At 48.3% G+C, this 23,247-nt stretch overlaps 7 protein-coding genes across 7 annotated transcripts; 4 read left to right on the top strand and 3 right to left on the bottom strand.

The window, feature by feature from the left end:
• Positions 1-856: 856 nt before the first annotated feature.
• On the top strand, positions 857-2,542 carry BP5553_07845 (Uncharacterized protein; the record flags this gene model as incomplete). The annotated part of the gene is made up of 4 exons (XM_032016468.1): positions 857-1,130; positions 1,322-1,485; positions 1,592-1,735; positions 1,793-2,542. The coding sequence occupies 4 exons, from the start codon at positions 857-859 to the stop codon at positions 2,540-2,542; spliced, it is 1,332 nt and encodes a 443-aa protein (XP_031867699.1).
• Positions 2,543-4,532: 1,990 nt separating this feature from the next.
• Positions 4,533-5,900, bottom strand: BP5553_07844 (uncharacterized protein; the record flags this gene model as incomplete). The annotated part of the gene is made up of 5 exons (XM_032016467.1): positions 4,533-4,610; positions 4,669-4,800; positions 4,873-5,439; positions 5,495-5,668; positions 5,763-5,900. The coding sequence occupies 5 exons, from the start codon at positions 5,898-5,900 to the stop codon at positions 4,533-4,535; spliced, it is 1,089 nt and encodes a 362-aa protein (XP_031867698.1).
• An 842-nt stretch (positions 5,901-6,742) lies between these two features.
• BP5553_07843 (p-loop containing nucleoside triphosphate hydrolase) lies at positions 6,743-10,930 on the top strand (the record flags this gene model as incomplete). Its single annotated transcript, XM_032016466.1, has 3 exons — positions 6,743-7,011; positions 7,060-7,852; positions 7,904-10,930. The coding sequence occupies 3 exons, from the start codon at positions 6,743-6,745 to the stop codon at positions 10,928-10,930; spliced, it is 4,089 nt and encodes a 1,362-aa protein (XP_031867697.1).
• Positions 10,931-11,225: 295 nt separating this feature from the next.
• Positions 11,226-13,616, bottom strand: BP5553_07842 (uncharacterized protein; the record flags this gene model as incomplete). Its single annotated transcript, XM_032016465.1, has 3 exons — positions 11,226-12,949; positions 13,028-13,183; positions 13,307-13,616. 3 exons carry the CDS (start codon positions 13,614-13,616, stop codon positions 11,226-11,228), a joined length of 2,190 nt encoding a protein of 729 aa, XP_031867696.1.
• A 957-nt stretch (positions 13,617-14,573) lies between these two features.
• On the top strand, positions 14,574-15,370 carry BP5553_07841 (uncharacterized protein; the record flags this gene model as incomplete). Its single annotated transcript, XM_032016464.1, has 3 exons — positions 14,574-14,927; positions 14,980-15,042; positions 15,101-15,370. 3 exons carry the CDS (start codon positions 14,574-14,576, stop codon positions 15,368-15,370), a joined length of 687 nt encoding a protein of 228 aa, XP_031867695.1.
• A 393-nt stretch (positions 15,371-15,763) lies between these two features.
• BP5553_07840 (Autophagy-related protein) lies at positions 15,764-17,963 on the bottom strand (the record flags this gene model as incomplete). The annotated part of the gene is made up of 2 exons (XM_032016463.1): positions 15,764-17,445; positions 17,672-17,963. The coding sequence occupies 2 exons, from the start codon at positions 17,961-17,963 to the stop codon at positions 15,764-15,766; spliced, it is 1,974 nt and encodes a 657-aa protein (XP_031867694.1).
• A 1,585-nt stretch (positions 17,964-19,548) lies between these two features.
• Positions 19,549-23,009, top strand: BP5553_07839 (Mediator complex subunit MED14; the record flags this gene model as incomplete). The annotated part of the gene is made up of 2 exons (XM_032016462.1): positions 19,549-21,464; positions 21,512-23,009. 2 exons carry the CDS (start codon positions 19,549-19,551, stop codon positions 23,007-23,009), a joined length of 3,414 nt encoding a protein of 1,137 aa, XP_031867693.1.
• Between the last annotated feature and the right edge of the window lie 238 nt (positions 23,010-23,247).

Below are 23,247 nucleotides of genomic sequence, written 5' to 3'. Positions count from 1 at the left end.
AGTGAATGAGAATACAAGTAAAGACAGAATTGATGGAACTGGCTTTTGGGATATAGAGGGATGTTTCGTCCATTATATGCGATTAATGATGCTGATACAGCCCGTCTCTCCAGGGCAAGGCGCTCGTCCTAAAAGGGTTTCCATTGCGGCTTAGAGAAACGTAGCTTCTTCTTGGGGTTAGGAATACGTTCTCATTTTAGTTACTACTTTGAGAAACTGGAGAACAAGTACGAATTTTGCATTACTTGGTCGAGTGATCGGCATGGCTTACGGCGAGGCATAAATTCGGGGCCTTCATTCATGTCGCTGATTGGTCGCGCAGAGGTATCTATAATAGGCTTAGCGCATTCATCATAGTTCTAAGCTTCTTGGCAGTCAGTTAGGGCGCAACTAAGGTTTCCTGCAAGTAAAACTGCCACCTATAATAAAGTACCCCGTAGGTAACTCACTGCGGCTGAGTATGAGCTTAGCGCTGCAGGTCATGGTATGGCATTCTTTGCTGAAACCATTGCCTGTGCTGAGTGCAGATTTGGGCGAGGACGATATCAAGATCGTCGTCATATCATGTTGGATATCAGAACTTGTTGCTACATATATTTATCTTCCATTCTGATATTCAACTCTACACGTCGCGATGGTATACCGTGGTGTCCCGAGCAAAGGCTGTGTGGAGTGTAGGAAAAGGAAGATACGCTGTGATCTCCGTATGTGCAATTAGGAAGAAAATAGACCGACCATCCTCGGTGTGCCTACGAGTATGAAACTTCGGCTGACCCAATGCGCAGAGAAGCCGTCGTGCGCAAAGTGTTCCCTCAAAAACCTTGTCTGCTCGGGATACCGGAATGAACTAGACCTCATGTTTTGCCATGAGTACAGCGATGTGGCCCAGCGAGTCCAGGCCAAGGAGAAAATCCAGGCCAATGAGCAATCGCAAGGGCTTTTTGACTGGCAGATGCAGCGCTCAATAAGCCCCCGTTTGCTACCAATAGATATAAAAGATGCCGCCACGAATTTCTATTTTGAGAATTTCACTCACCTTGGACGACCCGAGGGTCTAAGGAGCTACTTGCCGAAGCTGTATAACAGGGGAGGCCCTGATACAGTGTTCAAGAATGCAGTCATAGCTGTAGGTATGTGAGCCGAACGAGTCTAACCTATAAATACTGCATCTGCCATCTTTGGCATCCCAAATCGTCAAGACCATTTCGATAGATGAACAGCACTATTTACTTTGTTTCTGTTTTCAAGCTAGAAGACCATGCTTTTTTAACGGAGATATTTAACTTGTTAGCAGATGACTAACTTTCGAATTTTCATGTAGGTATGGCGGGGCTCGCGAACATTGCAAAATGCCCAACAATGACACAGGCCGCGAGAATGCAATATGTGGCAGCGATTTCACAGGTCAATAAAGCTTTGAGCAGGCCCTCAAGGCCCACCGAGGACAGTGTTGTAATGAGTGTAATGATGTTGAGTATGTTCGAGGTAAGCTTACGCCTTGGTTATATTCTGTCTTTGTCAGGATAGACAGTGATGTCTACCCCCTAAAACTTTGCTTATAATTATGAGCCAAGCTAACGACAGATGATAGACTATGACTTGTTGCCACATTAAATCAAGAGAAACATGGATTGAACACATAAAGGGTGCCGCATCTCTCATTTGTTTGAGGGGCGAGAACCAATTTCACAATGAAACAGGTCGATCGATATTTCTATACATGAGGTCTAACATAGTAAGCATAATACTTCAAATACCCTTTCTCCCGAACTTAGAGTTAATGTGCCGGTAGATATCAAGCTGCCTTCAGCGCGAGATAGCAGTCCCCGAGCTTCTTTGCCATTGGAGCATAAAAGCTCAAGTAGACGACTCGGTCGATCGTCGGAAAGGGAACGAACTAATGAACATCGTGACGCGATTTGCAAACTTGCGCGCCCTGCTAAAAGATGGATTGCTCACAGATGCTTCCGATATTGTTCTCACTGCCCTCGAAATCGAGCAAGACCTAATAAGTTGGTTGCAGGACTTGCCGCCAGCTTTTATCTTTACTACAACTTCTGCTGAAACCGCTACTGAAATGGCTTATGGCAGCCATTGCCACATCTACGAACACCTCTGGGCTGCATTCAACATAAATACATACCGAACCACCCATTTAATGATCCACAGCATGATATTAGAATGCCTGGTACCATACGCAACCTCTACGCACCCAGTGGGTACGATACAGAACCCCGCCTCACAGTACCAAAGGTCCCTGGAAGCTTCTCACTATCTTGGGGCTGAAATTGCAGCCAGCTTGCCATTCCACCTTGGCTTCAGCAAAAGCAGTGGAATGCATCCGCCTCACAAGAGAACACCTATTGCAGGCGGGCTCTTCAGCTTATGGCCGTTGTATATCCTTGGGTCTACGGACTCTATTCCAGAGGATCTCCGCGCTTGGTCTGCTGAGCGATTGATTATGATTGGGAAGACTATGGGCATTCAGACCGCTAGCATGCTTGCCTGGGTGGTTGGTATGACAATGGGAACGAACCCGTAGTTGGAAAATAGTTCGAGGGCCACTCTGCTGCAGCTCCATGCCGAGCGCCTTACCCTTTGCAATGAATGCGTTGTTCATATTATCGTCCAACAGCACTTTCTTGCTTTCTTGCTTCTGCCTAGTCCTGTGCTCCACAAACGTGTCTAAACTTTAACTTGTTGCAGTAAAAGGGTCCATGTAACACCCCATCCTTCATTCCCACCACTTGCTATAAACGCAAAGCGACGCCACAAGCTTTATCTAAGACACCCTTGTATCCAGCCCCTCCACCTTCTACCATGATGTCCGCCTCCTCCACCCCGCACTTCCAGCTTTCCTTCTCCCCGCCGAACTCCGAGCTGAAACCTAGCTTGCCGCTTGCTAAGAGTCGGTGCTGATACAGCACCGTCATTTAGCAAGCGGCTCTCCCTAAAAGGGAATCCATTGCGGCTTAGAGGAATTAAATTCTTCCAAGGGGGTGACCAGCTTCGCTTTGGGGAGGAATGGGTGAGTTCAGACGGGTGGAGCGGTGACCATGCTGGTGTAGATCGCGAGGGTTGTGTATAGGAGCAGGGATCGGATGGGCAAGAGGGCGGAAGGATAGATGACCCGTGCGTGCTGTTGTCCCAAGTGACAGTTTTAAGACACGAACCCTCGCTGCACCCTGACTGGCTGCTAAGGAGCTTTCTTTTATAATTAATACGCGAAGCCTATTATAGATACCTCTGCGCGGCTAATCAGCGACATGAATGAAACCCCCGTTGTGTGCCCTGTTATCTGTCTTGTTAGATGGGTGGACCGCAGGGGTAGGAATGGATAAACTGGTGCTGTAAGTTATTAGTTAGGGGGATTATAAGAGCTTGCTTCGTCCTTCTCCCTACTGTCCTCTCTTTCACTATCTCTTTTTTCCCTACTTCCTGCTTGAGTTCGCTATGGCATTGTCCCGTTCCATATCTCCTGCAGTACAGTGAAGATCCAGGAGCGCTTTGAGCCTATGACACACTTGCTTAACCAATTCTCAGCTACCATCGTCAGTTGTGAGAGGAGAGCGGGAGCGCTGTTGGCATTTAGTCAAATAGGGTAGATAATGTTGTAGATAACAGACTGCGAAAAGTGAAGGTGGTGGGGAGGAGTCTGTCTTTATACTACTTTTAAACCTCACCACGCTCACCCAGAAATAGCCTCGCTCACCCACGCTCATGGCCATCTAAAGTCGCGGTGGATTGCGTCCATCGCGTCTCAATACGAGACCCACGTCTTGCGTTGTTGAAGTGGTCGCCATCACGTAACTGAGGGAGACAACCGGATGATCGTGAGGGCATCAAAAACTTGAGGCGGCGACGCTCACCCGCTAGGCCGGATGTCACCAACCGAAGTAAAAAGCAAGTGGTTTGCCTCAGATCGGCAGATTAGTAGTTGGGTGGGTGACCACCAGCGAATACCTGCTGTTTTATGTTTTTTTTGCCGTTTTCTCTGGTTTGATTTAAATTTTATTCTTTTATAATTCCCCAGCATCCATTAAATCCTGTTCAAGTGCTGAATACCTACGCTGAAATTATGTTTTAAGCATTTGATAATTAGAAAAACTAGGTCAAGTTAGCCATCTCTTCTAACCTTTTGGGTTCTAGTATCAAACTGAAACAATCTATCTCTTCCCTCGAAGCCTGGGAATAAAAACTCGGACTTAAAGGCTAGGTCGACATAGAGAGAGCTAAGTCGACGGCATATACACAGTTCGTATAGCCTATCTGGTATTCCTTCCAGCTTTACGAATTTGCCCTAGGTAGCGACTTTACTTGTGCAAGGTGACTTACACGATAGCTGTTTATTTTACCTTATTATTTTTGAAGAACAGCGGTGTATGAAGCATGGTAAGGAGGAGCTGATGAAGAGGGCGAAGGAATTGCTATTCAGGGGCGCAAGATAGAAGAAGAGATATTCTAAAAGAGACATCGTCGAGGTGCTCAAACTCCGGTTTACCCTATACATAATCGCCTACTAACTAATGCCCTTAGCTCTCCTGTATCCTTTTCTGTTGCTCTGCTAGAGTAGTCTCCAATAGAGACGGGCCGCTTGAAGAGCTCCCCCACTAGTAGGCGCAATAAAATCAGTGAATAGATCTTGGGAAAGGAAGGTTTGCTACTAACATTATTGACGAGGTTGAGATTCACCGCATCCTTAGTAGTGCCTACTACGTGCCCCATCATGAAGCCTCCTAGACTGATATTATTGTCACCTCCCTTGAAGTCGCCGAATGTTATGACGGTTTGTGCTACTTTCTGGATTTGGGCATTAGTATATTTATGTCGCGTTGGGAATGGCGTTCAGAATGTGAAATCCAGTGGCCTTACATTCATGTCCTCTGTCTTTTTATCCAAGTTTAAGATCATGAGCTTCATCTTCCCCGTCACATCTTTATACCCCGGAGTCTGTACATCGGGGAACTTGCACATCGTTATATGGTCTGCACTAATTCCAATCGGCTTGTATCCCGCCAGTGTAGCTGAGTCGGCAGTCACGATCTGTCCAAGGTCACTCTTGGCCTTCCACCATGTCTTGCTCGTCGTTTTCTGTTCGAAGAAGCATGCAACTTGAATGGGTCTCAGATCTTTTGAGGTGTATCGCTTCTGCAAAAGCATGTGGAAATCAATGCTGATCTGTTGTAGCTTCGCGGAACGCTTGTCAAGGTCTCGGATCGTCTGATCAGTGCTGTCACCAAACATGCCCAGGACCCTCTTTGCCATCTTTGCCCATATAGCTTTGTCGGAGCCTTTGAAGGGTGTGCCGAGGAAGATCGCCCCGCAAGTGTTTTCGACAATTTCCTCGCCTTGAGCATCCGAACCATAATGGCTTGCAAGCGCATTGGCAACTACGAGACCTCCGAGCGAATGTGCCACGAAGATAATTGGACGAGTTGACTTGACAGCTATCAGCATAGTGTTCCAGAGGTTGACGAACTTCGAACAAACATACCGTGTTAGTCTCACGTCTTTCGTTAGCCAATTTCAAGATCAACGAACTCGAATGATTATCGATGGTCGTATGCGCAATCGATTCAGGAGTGACAATAGGATAGAATGTCGCAAAGTCTGTAGGATATCCGAAACTGAAGATTCGAGACTCCTTTATGGTTTCGGGAAGCAGTTCCTTAGCCAGAAAATCAACTCTGAGGGATCTGCAGGATCAAAAGCTTCCCAGGTAGACTTTGGGTGGCCTCTGAGGCCATGGACAAAGACAATACTGGGGTTGAATGAGCACAAGCGACTTGAGTAAGGAATTGAAGCTCAAACTCCACTTTAGCCTCGTCGCCAGCATCGAACAACTTGTTGAGGTCCTCTGCCACGATCTCAGAGGACTTACTCACGGTATCACTCGCCATAATGAACACACGGCTTATGATTGCAAGCAGAGAATGGAGATTTTGGCTCTGTAGGCTATGGAAATCGATGAGAGGAAGGAAACACTGGGGTGAAATCGACGCAGAGTTTGGGGCAGCAGCGGGGAAATATTACCGCTGCCTCTTGTCTATACATTGATCATGCAAGTCAATGTATTGGTCCCGCAATATGGACGAAGCTGGAATGGTTGGTGGCGGCTGCGATGTAAGCAGGAGGCCGATTCCATTGGCAAATGGTGCCAGGCTGGCTTGCGACAAGCATGACCTTCTGACACTCTTCGCCGATGAATGCCACACGACAATGAATTGAACCGCGTTGGCTCGAGTTGCGACTAGTTCTCGCGGATAGAACTGGCGGAGCTTGATGTCCTCTTGCTTGGGAAGTCATATCTCCTGTTCTCTACATATTGATCTGGCAAAGCCGCGAGCTACTTGTGAGGCTGAACCTTTTGACGTGCTCGGGACGACGGCAATACTTGGTACTCGTAACGTGCAGCGAGCCGTGTTCTGCTCTTACATTAGTGGCCAGCAGCAGCATGCGTGCGCCCTGCAGACTAGAGAATACAACCCTATCTTCCACTTCCTTTCAGCCAGCCTCATTTTGGCAGACCAAGAACTTCAATTTTCCAACTTGAATGCACTGTACATTTCGCCAGTGAGGTCTTTCAGCGAAGTGCAATTCATTTGCTTGCTTTAGGCAAGGAACTTTGTTATCACGATCGAATCCCGACTTACGATTCTGGACTAGTGTGTACGATCGAAATGCCTGTACACCACAGCCATCACTGTTGTGGTTGTGGATACTACCGGTCTTGAAAGACAATATGGGTCCGCCGACTACTCCTCCCAGCACACCGTCTTCGCCAAGTTCCGTTGATACACAAGACGAGCCTGAAATACCGGTTCGGAAGATTACACTCGGAAACTGGACACACAAGGGCTCCTCCAATCCGATAGGAAGTATATCAACAGGTCATCAAGTTGCACATCGAAGCGCGCGAATCAGTATTGCGTTCCTCTCTAACAACTACAATATGTGTGTTGCTAACACTTATCAAAGGAACGAAGATCATCAACAATTACCCACAAGAGAGTGAGTACAATTTCACAGCGGTAATTTTACTTGATAACTGCTTCTAAGAACTGTGGTTAAAGGTCCCACGCCAGCAACCAGACCTCAAAAGCCTGTGCACTCTATCTCTGGGAACTTTCTACCCCACTTTACAGGTAGAACAGAAGAACTTCGCCACATAAGTACTATGCTTCAAGATGGCAGTGGCAGAACTCCATCGTACTGTGTCATGTGGGGTATGGCAGGAGTGGGCAAGACTGCGCTTGTTCACGAATACCTGGATAGAGTGCACAAGCACATCAGTATTATATGGCTCAAGGTATCTACTGAGGTTGCTCTTGACCAATCTATCCTGAGCGCTTTGGAGAAATGTTATCCTCAAGATGGAGACGGACATCGGCATTCGGATGCAAGACAAAGACGATTGAAGTTGAAAGGTTGGCTAGAATATGACTCTCTCCAAGAGAATCAAGATTGGATTCTTGTATTGGATGATGTCCATGATAAGACATGTTCAATTGTGCAAGAAGACATTGTCCCTACCAGAGGTTCGACTTGCAAAGTCATCGCTACTACAAGATCTAGGTTGATAGCTGAGGATATTCTTCTTCTTGTTTCTCTGGAGACCTATCGTTGCTGGGAGATCAAGGTTCTGGATACAGAAAGTGCCACTAAGATGTTTACAAGAATATGGAAGTTCGATCGTAGGGAGACGGAAAAGAGCAAATTACTTAACGAGATGGAGAAGAGCAAGATTGCAGATATCCTCAACGCCATTGGCAACCTACCCCTCGCGGTCGAGATGGCGGCAAAGTACGCCAAGATCAATGGCCTGATTTCGGCCTGGGAAGCAAGGAGCAAAGTTTGTGAGGCCTTTGATATACATGTCTGCAGCAGCTAACTTCGCTTTCAGGCGCTCACTTGGAAGATAGACATTCCTCATTACAGAGATCACCCACGTTATAAACAGACACCAGTCCTGGAGAATGCATTCGACTTCTTCTTTGAGCTAAAACAAAATCCAAAAGCTGCAGAAGCCGTTCTTGTTGATGATCTATCCTTTTATAACCCAACCAGCATCAGTGTAAGATTGTTTGAAAAGCCAGTTGAAGTCTTGCAAAGTCTCAGACAAACTTCAGTAACCTCATACCTCCCATCATTTTTGCTGTGGCCCAAACCTGAGGTCGATGAGAAGCACATTGACCCTGATACTGGGGTGATTGACCTGATAATAAGGCTTGAGAGGCTGTCATTTCTGACACAGCAATCTAATGGCAGAGAAAAATCCTTATCGATTCACAAGCTGGTACAGGACTTGAGCAGAAAGAAACTTCGAGAGGAACTCAATTCAACCAAGTATACTTGGCAACGTCGCAGCAAACGCATCGGCGCAGAGATAGAAAGACTTCATCATGCAATAGGACATTCAGCCAGAGAATTCGGGCCCAGCAAAGACTCCATCCAATACAAAGAGATGTTGAGCCACATCGCATCCATTCTCAAATTTATCGAAGACGTCGATGAAGACAGCGATATAGTTGCCGAGAAAATCTTTCAGCCGCTTAAACAAAAACTTCTGAAGATGCAAGAAACAGTTGTACTTTGGTTGTGGGAATGCGGCCAATACGATGATGCAGCGGCTTCAGCAAGAGAAACCTTCCCGTTAAGCCAAAAGGTTTGGGGCCTCGGTCATCCGGTAACATTGAGGAGCCGCAACATGCGTGACCTTCGCTATCAAGGATATTATGAGATCGCCGAAGCCGAGCTCGGAAATATTCTGAAACTCATGGAGAAGTCGCAAAAACAAGCCAAAACGCTCGAAGATCAGTTGGATTTCGTGGCTCGTATTGACAATTATGCGGCTCTGCTTCGGGGCCAAGGGAGATACACGGAAGCTTTCCGTCAGTGTCAAAAGGCACGGGACACACGACAACAATTGCTTGGAACAAAGGACACCTTGAGAGATCATGACAATTTTGCCCTTGTTTACCAGTGTCTTGGAATGTACAACGAAGCCAGGAAACATAGCTTTCAAGCGCTCCAAGAAAGAGAACAAAATCTTCCAATCGAGCATATTGATACATTAGCATGCCTCCATCAATACGCGACAATACTCCACTGCCAAGGGCTATATGAAGATGCCGAAGGGGAGATTGAACGGGCACTACAAGGGAGATTGCGGCTGCTAGGCGACAAACACCCAGACACATTGGCTAGCTACCAAGCATACGCGTCTGTGCTCCATGCTGAGGGAAAATATCAAAGTGCGGCCGATTGTATGCAGAAGACACTGGAAACAAGACGCATGGTATTAGGAGACAACCATCCTGACACTTTATCTACCCTAGATCATCTTGCCGTGATACATTTATGCCAAGGGAAACATGGTGTTGCCAAGAAAGAGGCTGAAAGTGTATATGAACGACGACGACAAGCACTGGGAGAGGACCATCCAGATACACTTACTAGCATGAGAAATTTGGCGTCAGTCTATCGATACCAAGGATGCTACGTGGAAGCAGAGAGGCTGTACACGGAAGTACGTAGGAGGAAGCACAAGACATTAAAAAACACCGAATTGGAACATACCACACATCCCGAATCCATCAATTGTCTAAGTGACAAGGCCTGGATCGACTTTATGCACGGAAGATATGCACTTGCAGAGCGTGAATACGAGGATGCAATGCAGAGGCAAGAAATGAGCCTCGGAAGTAAGCATCCACACACACTAGCGACTCTCAGCAATCTCTCCTCGGCATCTTCGAGACTTGGCAAGTACAAAGAGGCGAAAGCCGCTATTGGCTCAGCTTTGTTGGCGCAAAGAGACGTTCTTGAGGCCAATCATCTCGACATCTTGTCAAATCTTCACAACTATTCTGTAGTACTACGACTCCAAGGACTGTACGAAGAAGCTGAATGCTTGGGCAAAAATACCTTAGTCGCTAGGCAACAAATACTGGGAAATCAGCATCCCGATGTCCTATCCAGTCTTGATAACTACGCATCTGCCCTCCATTGTCTTGGTCACTACCCGGAAGCTGAAATTTTTTGCAAGCAAGCACTTCATGAGAGGCAGACGATGTTCGGCGATGATTATCCAGATACGCTGTGCAGCATTGACACTTATTCGTTAATCCTCCAAAGCCAGCACAAAGATAAAGAAGCAGCAATTCAGATCAGAATCGCGTCGAATTATCGACGAGAGAGACTGGCGGATAATCACCCCGATCGGCTTTTGAGTCGGTATAACTACGTTTGGGTCCTTCAGTTAGAGGGACAGCACGCCAGCGCTCAAATCGTCAGTAAAGATGTATTGGGAAAACGACGAAAAGCAATGATTCCTCCAGATATACTGTCTAGCGCCGAGCAGACGGGACGCATTCTACTTCAAGCAGGAGAACTTGAGCAGGCCGAGGAGTTATTGAGAGAAGCTTTTGAAGGCCGGAAAGAATTGCTGGGCAAAGAGCACTCGGATACCTTAACCAGTCTTGCATACTACTGTCTTGCACTCGTTCAACTCAGAGGCTCGACTGAAGCCCAGAATTTCCTCAACTCGGAACTCGCAACGGAAAAAGTTCTAGATCTAGGCCAAACGCGAATTGATTCGTTGAGCGATATGAAGCATATAGCTCGAGCGTTATCAACTCATTTGAAAGGAACTCTTAAGCAGATAATGTTACCATGGCAAGAAGCAGGGGAATATTCACATACTGATCAGAGGTATATAATAGCTACTAAGAAGCTGCTAAGGTTAGGCAAGGCGTTAGAAGCTGAGAGAAAGCTTCAGTTTGTTTATACACATCCAGATAAGCCCTCGCTTTTGGCTCTCGCTCTATTGTTACAGGGAAAAGTATATAAGGAATATAGTCTTCTTAAGTTAGAGGACCTTTCTAAGATATCTATAAGTAGAGACATCGATGCTAATATTAGTAGTTAAATTATTCTAAATTTTAAAATAAATATAATAAATTAGTTGAAAGTTTAATATTAAGTTATTATAGCTAATATATATAAGCTTAGAGTTAATTAATTTCAGTTTTATATTATTTTTGAAATACTTCTTTACACAGTGTAACGGTTAACGAGACCCTGTTTTTAGCGGGGTTTAGCCGCTGTTTTTAGGGGTCTACTTACCAGTGCTTGCATAACCACGCAGCCTCTGCTTTCTACACAACGCACCGCTCATGCCAAGCCAGGCACTGTGTACACATGTAGTACAGAAGAAACATGGGCTAAATTATAGTTATAATCTGAGGCTCGTTTTCCTCGAGCCAGCGCAGCTGTTCTATATACCCATCTCTAGAGGGGTATTGGATTTTAAAGCCGCCGAATTCGAACTGAAATACTCCAAGCCTTGAATATTCACCGTTATCAGTCTGACGTAACACCAATCCTATGTGACGATCAAAACCACGATTGTCCCCTGGGTCAGAATCGATATGTGCAACCTTCAAAAGAAAGACTGGGATGGGGTTTCTCTCTCCACGCGGCGCAAATTCTTTTCCAATAGTATATGGATGCATTTCCGTTGAAAGACATCTGCCCGGCACCTCCGTCTTCCTTCTCCAAAGTTGGTTTTCCCCCCCAGTCGACGCATATTCTTCTTCCATAATATCGTAATGCATTATCGCGTGAAGACATTCGCCTTGCAAATACTGATCGCCCCCCCACCATTTGTACCCACAAATCCCACCCCACCATGGTACCCATGCAGCTGGCTGGAGATGCCCGCGGACAACGAGGGTTCCAGAGCTAACGGCTCCGAATTTAGCTTCAGTATAAGTCATGTTTTGCTTCGTTTCCACGAGATGGATTCGATTATCCAAGATCTCGAAACTGGGGTCGGTCTTATAGTTACCTACCCACAACCAATTAACCATGCTATTTGTAGCAGCCCAAGACCACGAAGGAGCTTGGGACACCTTAGGTTTGGGAGCCGGATCAGGGAGATGATCACAACACCAGAAGAGCTCCTGCCATAAGTATGATTTCCAAAGACCTGCGTAATATTCACCTAGAAAGTTCGAAAAGCGTGTTGCAATCCCCGAAATAGCCGGAAGGCGGTCAGTAGGTAGAGTAAGATCACGATGAGTGAATGCGGTTACAAGACTATGCCACTGTTCGAGGACCTCGGTTTTCGGCTGGCTCTTAGTGATAGTCGGCATCGTTTGGTAAGTTGACATAGCTCTAAACCTGTCCGTAGGGGTTTGAAATTCGGAGTATTCCTTGCAAATCCATCTTGTCTGAAAAGATCCGTAATCCAGAACCCTTGGAGAGAGTAAACGCTCTTGTAAGGCCCATGCTCTTGAATCCAACGGTTCACGGCACGTCTCAATCCATGGCTGCAGAAGGACGGCGCCGGTTTGACCAGAGGGGCAACGGCAAGGCAGCTTGAAAACGTTCTGCGAGCTCGTTCTTTTATACAAAAAGCCTTCCTGCACGCATCTAGCTCGAGACGCGACAATAGTGACTGTAGCTTGAGAATACACTAACGGCATCTGGGATATCTCTTGGATTTTGTCGTGGAAGTCATCTTGGATAATACATAACGCGTCGATCCACACGTATCGAATCCCCAGCTCAACAGCAATCCGGAGTGCGTCGGTTACAGTCGCCGGCAGTTGTGTGTCGATTCTTTCCAGATGCTGGGCAATGTTTTCATACTTCGTTACTATTTGCCCTTCAGTCCCCCAGCAATAGCTGAGAGCAGCATATGGCTCTCCATTCTCGAATAGCCTTTCGCAGAGTCGCAGAGAGTGGTTTTGACTTAGTACGTCGAATCTCAGTACCTCGATGACTCGTTTTGGCATGAATCGACTTGTAGGTTTAGGACACATGAGATGAGTGTCTAAACAATTTCGAAACCAACTCCGAGCTAATTGGAAACTCTCGCTTGATGATGGCGTTAGGTTCATCGGCCGAGTGAAAATTTTCATCTCCAACTCGGTAATATTTCCTTTGCTTATAGTCAGTATTGCTTCCGTTATCAATTTACGCTAAGATAGATTTAGTATAGAGTAGGAACATAACCTACCTGGGGGAGCAATCATATCAAACCTATTGTCAGAGGTAAAACTCGAAAAATTGTATATCTGAAACTCTCGCCTTTTATGTCTGTCCTGCTCCAGTACAGCTAGCACAAGCCTGAAGGGATATTTTTTGTCATAGTCGTACTGAGCTGCCAAAAAACCTTCTTCATTTTTATTAGTCCCAGGGACTAGGTGCAAGTGTCTTTTCGCAAATGTGCAGCCCTCTGCAGCCCCCTTACGCATATCCTCTTTCGTTAGATTAAATATAGTAGTGTCAAACCTACCATCTTGCCTATTTATAGAAATCTCTGCTCGATTGCTTCCTTCAAGGTCTGACAATGGCCAATCTATTATGCCAAGGCTCTCTTTTCTAGGACGGCGAATCTTTCCTACCAATGTTCGCTCCTTGAGCCAGCCCTTGATTCCTGTACTATGCAACTGCAGCGCAGAACCTAAGCTTTTCATATCTGAGGAGAAGGTCCTGGCAATCCATGCTTTATCTTTTAAGCCGAAATCGATTACGAACTTCTTACAAAATTCGCAGGAGTGATACACAGGATTTGTATGTGTCGTCTCGCCAACATCGCCAGCCATACCTGCAACGAATTGTGTGCCTTCCATCCCTAGATGGCACGCCTATAATGCTCCTTTCGACTATAACCGTAGGTAGATCGTGATGGTGATTGACAAGCTCTTTCGCTGGACAATAAAGGTTAATAAGGTGTTAAGAATTCGGCATTTTTGATTGAAAGTTTTGTCCTACTTATAGTGGCGCGTAGGGAACCAGTTATATTAAGCCGCGTATTATCTTCAAGTCCTTTGCTGTAGCGAGGCAGACCCCGGAATCCTGCGCCCGACTAACCAGCTCATAGAATACTAAATATCTTTATTTTAATTAACTACTAAGAAATACTAAGACTTTCGAGACTTTTCTCTACTAAGTATATTATTACTTTAAGGAATTTATTCGGAAAAGAAATATCTAGTATTTATAACGAGGAGCTAAATCTAAAAGAGTACTTAGAAGTACTCGGCTCTATCCTATATCCTGACCGATCTAGCGCGAAAGGTATAAGATTAGATAAATACTAATTATTACTTAGGAATAGATATTATAAATGCCGACAATAGCGCTAGGATTCTTGAAATGACTAGCCCTTCAGGCTTTATCACCAGCTCTAACACCTTCTACTAGAATCAACAGGCAGTATCCGCGGCGACGGACTGCATTGTGACAATAGGATCCACCACCCATACGGTGACAATACCAGCCGCTTTATTTACCGCCCTAATTCTGGCACGCTTTCCAACTCAAAGGTGACATTTAGTTTCAAGGAAGTCAACCACCTCCACGACTTCACACCAAACCAGCTTTTTCTTCCCACACACACAACACCCAAACAATTCAAGCTATCACTCGCACGAACAAAATCAAACACAAAGAGCTCATATACCCATCCGGTATTATTTTCTGGTTCTCCCTTGACTTTTGTGCCGCAAGCCAAAGCTGAACGCTGACTTGAGTTAGATTACAAGACGTCCAATATCAACATGCGTGTTCTAATGACAGCTAGGGCGCACAGGGAGTCCATGAAGGACAGGGAGGCTAGGGAGCTCAGGGAGATTCAGCAGGAGGCAGTCAAACTGCGACAAGTCGAGCAGGAGGAAGCCAATCAGCGAGGAGTCAAGCAGCAGGAAGCCAATCAGCAGGAGGTCAATCAGCAGGAGGTCAAGCAGCAGGAGGCCAAGCAGCCAGAGGTCAAGCAGGAAGTCAAGCAGCAGGAGGTCAAGCAGCAAGAGGTCAAGCAGGAAGTCAAACAGGAGGCCAATCTGGAAACAGATGGCATGAATCAAATGGTGCCTCTGATGAACTCTGCCACCAAGAGAAAGTATGAACAGGAAGAGGTATGTCCCCCGGCTTCCACGATATCAATTTCTCATCTAACAACTATCCTAGGAAACCGACACCGGTCGCATGTTTGAATTCGAGGGATCCGTAACTCCAGCCCCCAAGAGGCAGGTAGGTTTGCCTTATCGTCACTGTCATACTGCATGATACGTTTTAACACTTCCCCCAGAAGCGCTCTGAGAGCGAGTCAACCGGTTCCATCTACGTCCATCCGGCCGTATACGGACCACCAGACTCCGAGGACATGCAATACAACATTATGCGGTGGTTGGATAAAATGGAAGAATTGGGCCAAATGGTCGAGGATGAAGTCGACAACCTGATCGAACTGAGGACCAGGGAGTTGGACAGCCTGCTTAAACGTGCCAAAGAGAGTAAGCGGAGAGTGAGAAAGATTAGGAAGGCTAGCGCGCGTGCTAGGTTGGTTCTGGATGAGTGATCGGGATGAGACATGAGGGTTTGGGGGCACTTAGCAGTTTATGGGGAGCAAGTAAGTGGTCATATGCTGATGGGGGACGGTTATGGGAGGCTTGTTTGATTGGGGTTATTACATCGGGGCTCTTCAAGAGATTCAGAGAATAGCATAACACACAGTCACTTTGACTTAAAACGTTAGCCACTTTCAAAAGTGGAGTAGTTAGGTACTACAATTGCAAAACAAACTTCAGACTCGGATAGACTTGGATCCCAGACCTAGTGGGATAATCTTGAATGGTTGAATTGCAAATATAGAATTATAAAACTCCAAACCTATATGCTCCACAAGACACAACGCCTACAAAACACGGCCTTTAATAGCACCTCAATGCGCCTGATCCAGCTGGAAAAAGAATTACTCCCCATGCGTCCGCTCCTCGTACTCTCCATCATCCGCAATCAACGGTGACTCCTCCCCGTTTATAGTAGGAGGGCCGCTCTCCGCAACCTTGAACCCTTCAATGACCTCCGCTAGTTTTCTACCGTCCTCCTTCCCGCGATCCACATCCACGAACCAGAGTAATGGTGCCGGAAGGCCAACCAGAGCTGCTAAGAACCAGAACGCTGGTCTAATCCCGCCCGTCCGATCAACAATTGCGCCTACGATGGCGGGACCGAAGATGCTGGATCCTTTGTCGGTAATAGCATACAGAGCGTAGAATGCGGCTTCTGATCCTGGAGGTATAAGCTCGCCATAGAGAGCACGGCAGTAACTGCTCAACCCGCCCAGAACAAAACCATACACAAAACCTAAGGGATACATTTCCCAGGGCTGCTGGAGACCTATGACCCCCCAGTTCTTAACGAATGGGAGATAGCCTAGAAGCCCATAGAGTGGGATAATTTCAAATATGCAGATACATGCCAAAATAGTTTGATGGGGCCGTAGGTTGAATGTTCTTGAGATTGCGGCCCACGTGAAAGCTCCGATTACCCCTGCGGTGGTCGCAATGACATTGATCAGCCCCAATGCTGCTGGCTTCATGTGCAATTGGGTCTTAGCATAGAGAACTGCAGTTCCTGACACGGTAGCGATCGCATCAGAGATCAAGAACCACGCCGTCAGGAATAAGACGATATCCTTGAGGCGGCGAGCTAGTTTGACCGTACGCCACAACGAACCCCATGCATATGTAAAATACGCCAGCCAAGTGCGTGTAGCGGTCGGGTCATCAGGATTTTCAGATGGTAAAGGTGGTCCGGGTCTCGGTCGTAGCCATACTGCAGCCGGGAAAGTAAACACAAACCACCATGCCCCAACGATGAATAACGCAACACGAAGTGATAAAGTCGTACTCTTCATCACGAAGATAACGACGATACACACGCATTGCAAAAACAACCCAGCAATATAGCCGATACCAATTCCCGTGGAAGATATCTGCGTAGAGAGTTGTAATTCAATGGAAGTAACATGCTTTTTCGAGGGACTGGGTTGATCAGGGCGTGAGGATGGCCCTAGAAGCGCAGCCGTCGAATCAACCATATGATTCCCTTCAGTTTCATCAAGCGGAGCCTCAGAAGGTTCCTCCAAAGCAGGTGACGGCAAACCAGGGGTTAAATCTGGAGTCGCATATTGTGCCTTGGGATGATGTCGGACCAAGAGGGGAAGGAATGAGTTTAGAAGAACGAAGCTTGCGCCGAAGCACGTATTCGAAACCATCGCCAGAACAGCCCCTAGTAGGTAGACCTCGGGGACCACGGCGAGGAAAAGCATCGTGGCAATGGAGCCAGCAAATGCGAAGAACAGCAGCAACTGCTTCCGATAGTTGCCATGATCCGCTGCGCAGCTTATAGACACGACCAGAATTGCTTGGAAAAGCACACTCAGGGAGAAAGTGTACATGGCGAAGCTTGCTGTGTTTATTTCCATGCCCAAAATGTATACCACACACTGGCCATCGTCCTTGAAGGCCCCGGGGGTCCCGGGAAGCCCAGGAGAGGTATTCGAGCTTGATGGACATGGTGTTGTGCGGTCAGAGAGTAAGACCCCATTTTCCCGCGCGAGCTGTTCGAGGGTGATTGGGATGAATGATCCTGTGAGAGATGGTTAGCATTGCGACGGTAAAATAAGGGCAGCTTCAGAACGTCTGCCATAATAAGATCTATGTGACGCATCATCCCCGCCTGGCTTCAATGATTCTGGAGAAGCTCCCTATATCAGCACCATGAGGGCCACCAATACACAGCATATCTGCCAGCAGGAATGTGGTCGTAGTATATTATTATACGATGGCAGAGCCCTGCGAGATCCCAAACTCACCCATTCCGCATATCACGAACACCTCGGCGGCGAATGCGTATGCATACCATCCCGACAGCTCTTTCGAGCTTGTCAACCGCGTATCTTCGCCGGCGTACTTCGCCGGGCCATCGCGCAAGGCTGCAGCTAGGTCCGGCCCCATGCTATCGTGGTCGGACGAGCTCGATCGCTCGTCATCGGCCTCGAACGAGGATGAGTAGGAAGGATTCGAGCGTTTCGGGCTGTTGGAAGTCGAGATGGGCGGTGGTTTGGGTGGTTGGTGGTGCGGCCGAGGTTGGCGACGAGGAAGCATCACTCACTTAATGGACCGCGCTCAGGACTCGCTGCGACGGTGACGGTGACGGTGACGTTCGTTAGAGTTGCGGGCGGACCAGTCAGCACGGCGCACTCAGCACCGTGTAACCCGTTCCCGAATGGCTGCGCAGGAGGATCACGGACGACGCGACCATTGTTTGGTCGAGGACGCGAGCGGTGGTATCAAGTATCGGATCGTCCAAATGGCGGATCGTGGAGAAGGACGGTCAAGAATCCTTCAGCCCCCCCAGATGCTTGCGCTCCGTGGGCTGCATGAAGTCGGTTGGGGATGACGAGAATAGAGCGTGAGATGGCAGAAGCAGGATGGTGGGAGTTGATAACTGATAGCTGATATGTAGCTGATAGCTGGGACGAAGGAGCTGGTGGCAGATGCTGGGCAACTCCGCTACCTACTGTGCCTACCTTAGGTACCTATGCTATAGTAAGCCAGGGTCGCGACTTTTCCATCTATCACAAGCACCACACGCATCATGTTTAAGACAAAGACAAAGGACGAGCACGCAAGGAGGAGGGAGGGAGGGCCGACGGCCAGTGGTGGTGTATCAGTGATATGCAGCCGCTGTCTGCAGTATCTACAGCAAGTATCTGCTATTTGTTGCCAGTGTGCATAGCAGTATAATAGCATGCGACAGAACATGTATAGAAACGAAACCCATTAACAAATGTAGATCTGGGAGCGAGAGCAAACCTCCAATAGTAACAACTCCTCGATAAACAATGAACGACGAACGACGAATGATGCAGCATCATAGCCGGCAGATCCTCGGCCGCCCGTAGATCTGCCGACCACCAGCAGGCAATAGGCTCGGCACGTGATCCCAGCAGCGTTCCATTCTCGCCTCGCCTCGCCAGGCCAGCTTCCGAGATGGAAGGAGGACGCAAAGGCGCAAAGACGCAAAGACGCAGAGCAGAGCGCCGAGCGTTGAAGATTGGCTTCCAGCGCCAGAGAGCCCAGGGCGACGACAACTCACAACACAACACAACACTACACTACACCCACACTACACTTAAACACAACACCAACTCACCAACTCACCAACTCACCCACCACCACCACCACCAAATCCCACCTGCGATCCTCTCCAATCCACACCCGCTGCTTCGCGCGCCCATTCGCCCACTTTCCTTTGACGCCGCGCATCTCAGCATCCAGATCAATCACCACCCCCCGTCATAGCCCTTTGCCGCGGACGCTGCAGCACTAGGCATTCCCTTACTGCAAGGTCGCGCGGTGCATTCTCAACCACCGCCAGACCAACTCGCACCCTTCCCCAACCCCATCAAGGTTGGAAACTCAGCAGGAGTGGCCCGGAGTGCCTCAAGAGCTCGATCGCGCCGATGTTCCTGGGTCACACGAGGTAGCGCATGCCATCTGACTCCTCCGGTCCGCTGCTGAATACCCCAAGCCTTCGCCTCCCGCGCCATCAGCCAAGATAGAGTCGACGGGGAGGATAAGGAGCAGGGACGACGAGGGGGTTGTCGTGGGCGCCGCGAAGGGGGCGGCCAGGCTGGAAGGCGATCGAGGGCCCGCGGCAGTGGCAGAGAGCATGCCCGGCGTCATTATGGAGAATGGGGCAAGGCAGGGCCCGCATACGAATCACGACAGAGATCAACGGCCGAATGGGCTCAATGGAGCAAATGCAAACCACCTGAACGAGAGGCTGCTGGAGAAGGGCAAAGGGCGAGCGGAGCCGCAGCAGAACGTGACGCCGACGAGCCCTACGATCCCGAATGGCATACATGGAGGCTTCGCAAAAAGCCCGCGGCATCAGGCTGGCGTGGAGGGCACCACCCTAAAAGATGGCAGGAGCCAAATGGATCAACTGCCGCCAGAGATTGTCCATATCACCCAAGGCTATTTGTCATTATCGACGTTGCTCGCCCGACTGGCGCAAAAGACGCATAATGACCTTTCGAAAACCGTGCTGGATTTGGCGCAGATGCCATTACCTGCGTCGGTTGCCAATGGAAATGCATCTCATATCACGACCGTAGACGACAATAGCGCGGAGAATCTTGCCAAAAAGCTGCGCCTGCTCAAGTTCTCCCAGGAGACGCATACCGAATGGACCAAGGCCCTCGTCATAACAAACTGGAGCCGGAGGAGCGAAGATGTGAGCAAGATGATTGACGCGAAGGTCCATCTAGACCAACAGAAGGCCTTCTATGATTTTGCTGTCCATGAGTTGAGCGAGGTCAAACGGAGCCTGATGCACGCAAGACTACCCAATCCGGACATAAAAACGGCTCTCGAAGTTCTGACTACAGGGAAAGCATCTTGGATGCCAGATCTTGGTTACATTGAGCCTCCTCCACTCACGGCCCACGAAATCCTGAAGTCGCTCGAGAGTCTCAACACCCTTCTCTCGATCCGACTGAACCTGCATGAGTACGATAATATCCCCATACACTTCCGGGAATATACTATCAAGTCCGGGCGCGTGACATTCAAGGTAGAGGGGGAGTTTGAAGTCGATCTTACCATAGCAGACGATGATCCGGAAACTCAGTTCTGGTTCATCGACTTTAGGTTCCTGTTTAGCCCTGCGATTTCGGATCTTGCTCCCCACATCCGTGGTTTCATCGAAAGCCGAGTCAACGAAGCTCTGCTCAGAGGCGGGCTCCCCGGGTGCTATAATTTCCTGCATGGCATGGTCTTGAGCCATAAGATTAGCGAATTCAGACGACAAGCCGCAGGTCTCGCAAGGGGCAAATGGGTAGAGAGTCTCAAGGTGGAGGCGCTGAACAGAGCGTTGTCCATACAGTACTGGTTGGACCCATACGGCCGGCCTGGCCCCAAGAGTTGGATTATCCTCGGGGTACACAGCGGCAAACGAAAGGTTGGAGTCCGTCATCCGAAGGATACCAGCCGATTGTCTATCAGGTGGTTCCGAGACTCAAAAGAAGTGAAAGAAGTAGATATTCCGTTCGACACGGTAAACATATCAACAGAATCGCTCTTGAAAACGGTTATTGCGAAGCATGTCAACCATATACTGACATCGACGTATGAGAAACTAAGGGCGAAACCCTTGTTTGCTAGTCGCGAGGCTGTCCTTGCGTTGACGACTTCAAATGACGAGCCAGCAGAGTCGGAATTGAGGGTCCAATTGACCAATGAGCGGCACGTATCCATCAGAATCGAGCCGATCACAGGTCGTTTCATTTTCAGCCCTGCATCTCGGGTCACCACGGAGTTTGAATATAGGATCAATAGATCTGTGGACCCGGCAACCGATGCGCACACCTATATTGATGGTCTCCGTCATGCTGCTATCACCGAAGATATTGTTATCCGCGGGCTAAGTCTCGGGTGGATTAGAGTAGACAACCCCGGTCTCAGACAAGACGATTTGAAAGCAGTAATTCCCAAGGACGCCTCACAGGTGGTTTGGCTTCGAAGGCCGGGCTGGGTTAAAAACTGGTATATTGCAATTAGTATGAGCATGAGTGGGGAGCGCTGGTGGCTCATTGAAACGTACCTTTCCCCAATCCACCTATATATGAAAATGCTAACAGATACAGCACCGACCCCCCCGCTGAAGCTAGTATTGCACCTACCACGAAGAAGTCCAAAAAAGAAGCCAATGTCAAAATCAATAGCGCTCTTGGTATCCCCATCAAATCGCCCTCACCCACCCCTACATACACATTCTTGACTACTCTTCACATCTTTGCTGCCGCCCTCCTCTCGCACTATGCCAACCTCAAATCTCTATACGGAAAACGGGTCCACTATATGCCCCATGAGAGTAACAAATTGCCCACTCCAGTCAAGCTCCCCGCAATCTACATACGGCTCTCGGAGCTTATCAACTCGCCTAAAGCATTCAAGAAAGACCTCGTCAAGCTTACCTTTCAAGGCCTTGAGGGACGCCGAGTGCCCAAACAGCAAACGCTGGCATTAACGCCCAGCAGCCAGTCACCCGCCACCCCTCTGGCCCAGGAAAATGCCTACATAATAACAGAAGCACGAATCAGTATGCCCGTTCCGGCTGCACTTAGGGATATCAAAGAAAGAATTGATCCTGATATTGCGTTTGATTATGAGACCGGATCTCTGGCTTTACGATTACGCAGCCAAGTTGGGGAATCCGTTATCCCAAATCTCATCGAGCGCGCCACTCGTGTCCACCGCCTGCTGAAGTTCGTCCGGGTACTACAGGATCACGAGAAACAACTTAAATGCGAGACCATATCTCTTGGGAAGATCGTCTTCACTTATGGAAAAATCAAATCACAATCGAATCCAGATGCCATGGACGTTGATCAAGCCGGCCCCAGGGAATACAAAGCTGTGGTAGACTTTGGTGGCACGGGCGGTAGCATGGCTCTAGTTTTAGAGCCAGGCAATCCCCACCTCCACATCGGCGATTACTTGAACCGGATCTTGAACGGATCAGAAGGGCTTAATGGCGTTGCCACCCTACTCCCACTTACACTCCCTGTTTTGTTCGCTATTGACAGCATTGAGACGTCGTGGGCTTCTATACCTAGGTCCAAAGGAGAAGCTTTCATGCTCGTCAGGTCAACCGACTGGTACATTGTTCGATACAACCTCCCGACCGCCCAACCACCTAATCCCACTTTACCGCCTAGGTCACGCAAAATAATGTTCGTCGTCAAGTTGAGACAACGAAGAGGTGTGCCGTGGTGGGATGTTCGTCGCATCGACTCTCGAGACAAAAATGGCGATGATCTGGATACTGCCCTGAAGCCTATATGGAACTCATCTGGTCATGGATGGCAGGGGATGCGTGTTAGTGCAGTTGCGCAAGCTAGTGGCGTTGAAGAACTTCTGAGCAAGATGGATGAAGTTGTGAGGAACTTTGCACTTGCTCAGGAAACGACAGGACTGCCGCAGCAGAGCCTAGCCAACCCTACTCCAAAGGCCCGCCCTCAGGTCCCAGGACAGCAGCAACAGCAAAGACAACAGCCCACGCCAAACCACAGCCAAAGTCAAATCCACCAGAGTCAGGGGAGAAATGGCTCTATGAAACGAGAGGTCGTAGAGATCGACTAAGAGAGAAAAAAAGGGGAGAACAGTGTCTAGCAAAACAGCATATCCGGAGGCCCTGGTGCATTATTCTGGCGCGGGCGGTTACAATAGTTTCCTTGTTGTTTTTATCAAATCGGTCGAACTTTGCGTGGCGTTACATTAGGGGGAAATGGGACTAGATATGCACGCGTCCTCGGAATTCCCCTTTTTGCAAACCGGAGTTGGGCAAACGCTTAACTTGACAGTTGGGTGGATGCGGGAA

Source organism: Venustampulla echinocandica, assembly GCF_003357145.1.
Source record: "Venustampulla echinocandica strain BP 5553 chromosome Unknown scaffold_6, whole genome shotgun sequence".
NCBI classification, from domain to species: Eukaryota; Fungi; Ascomycota; class Leotiomycetes; order Helotiales; family Pleuroascaceae; genus Venustampulla; species Venustampulla echinocandica.
This window is presented reverse-complemented; position numbering and strand designations above follow the sequence as displayed.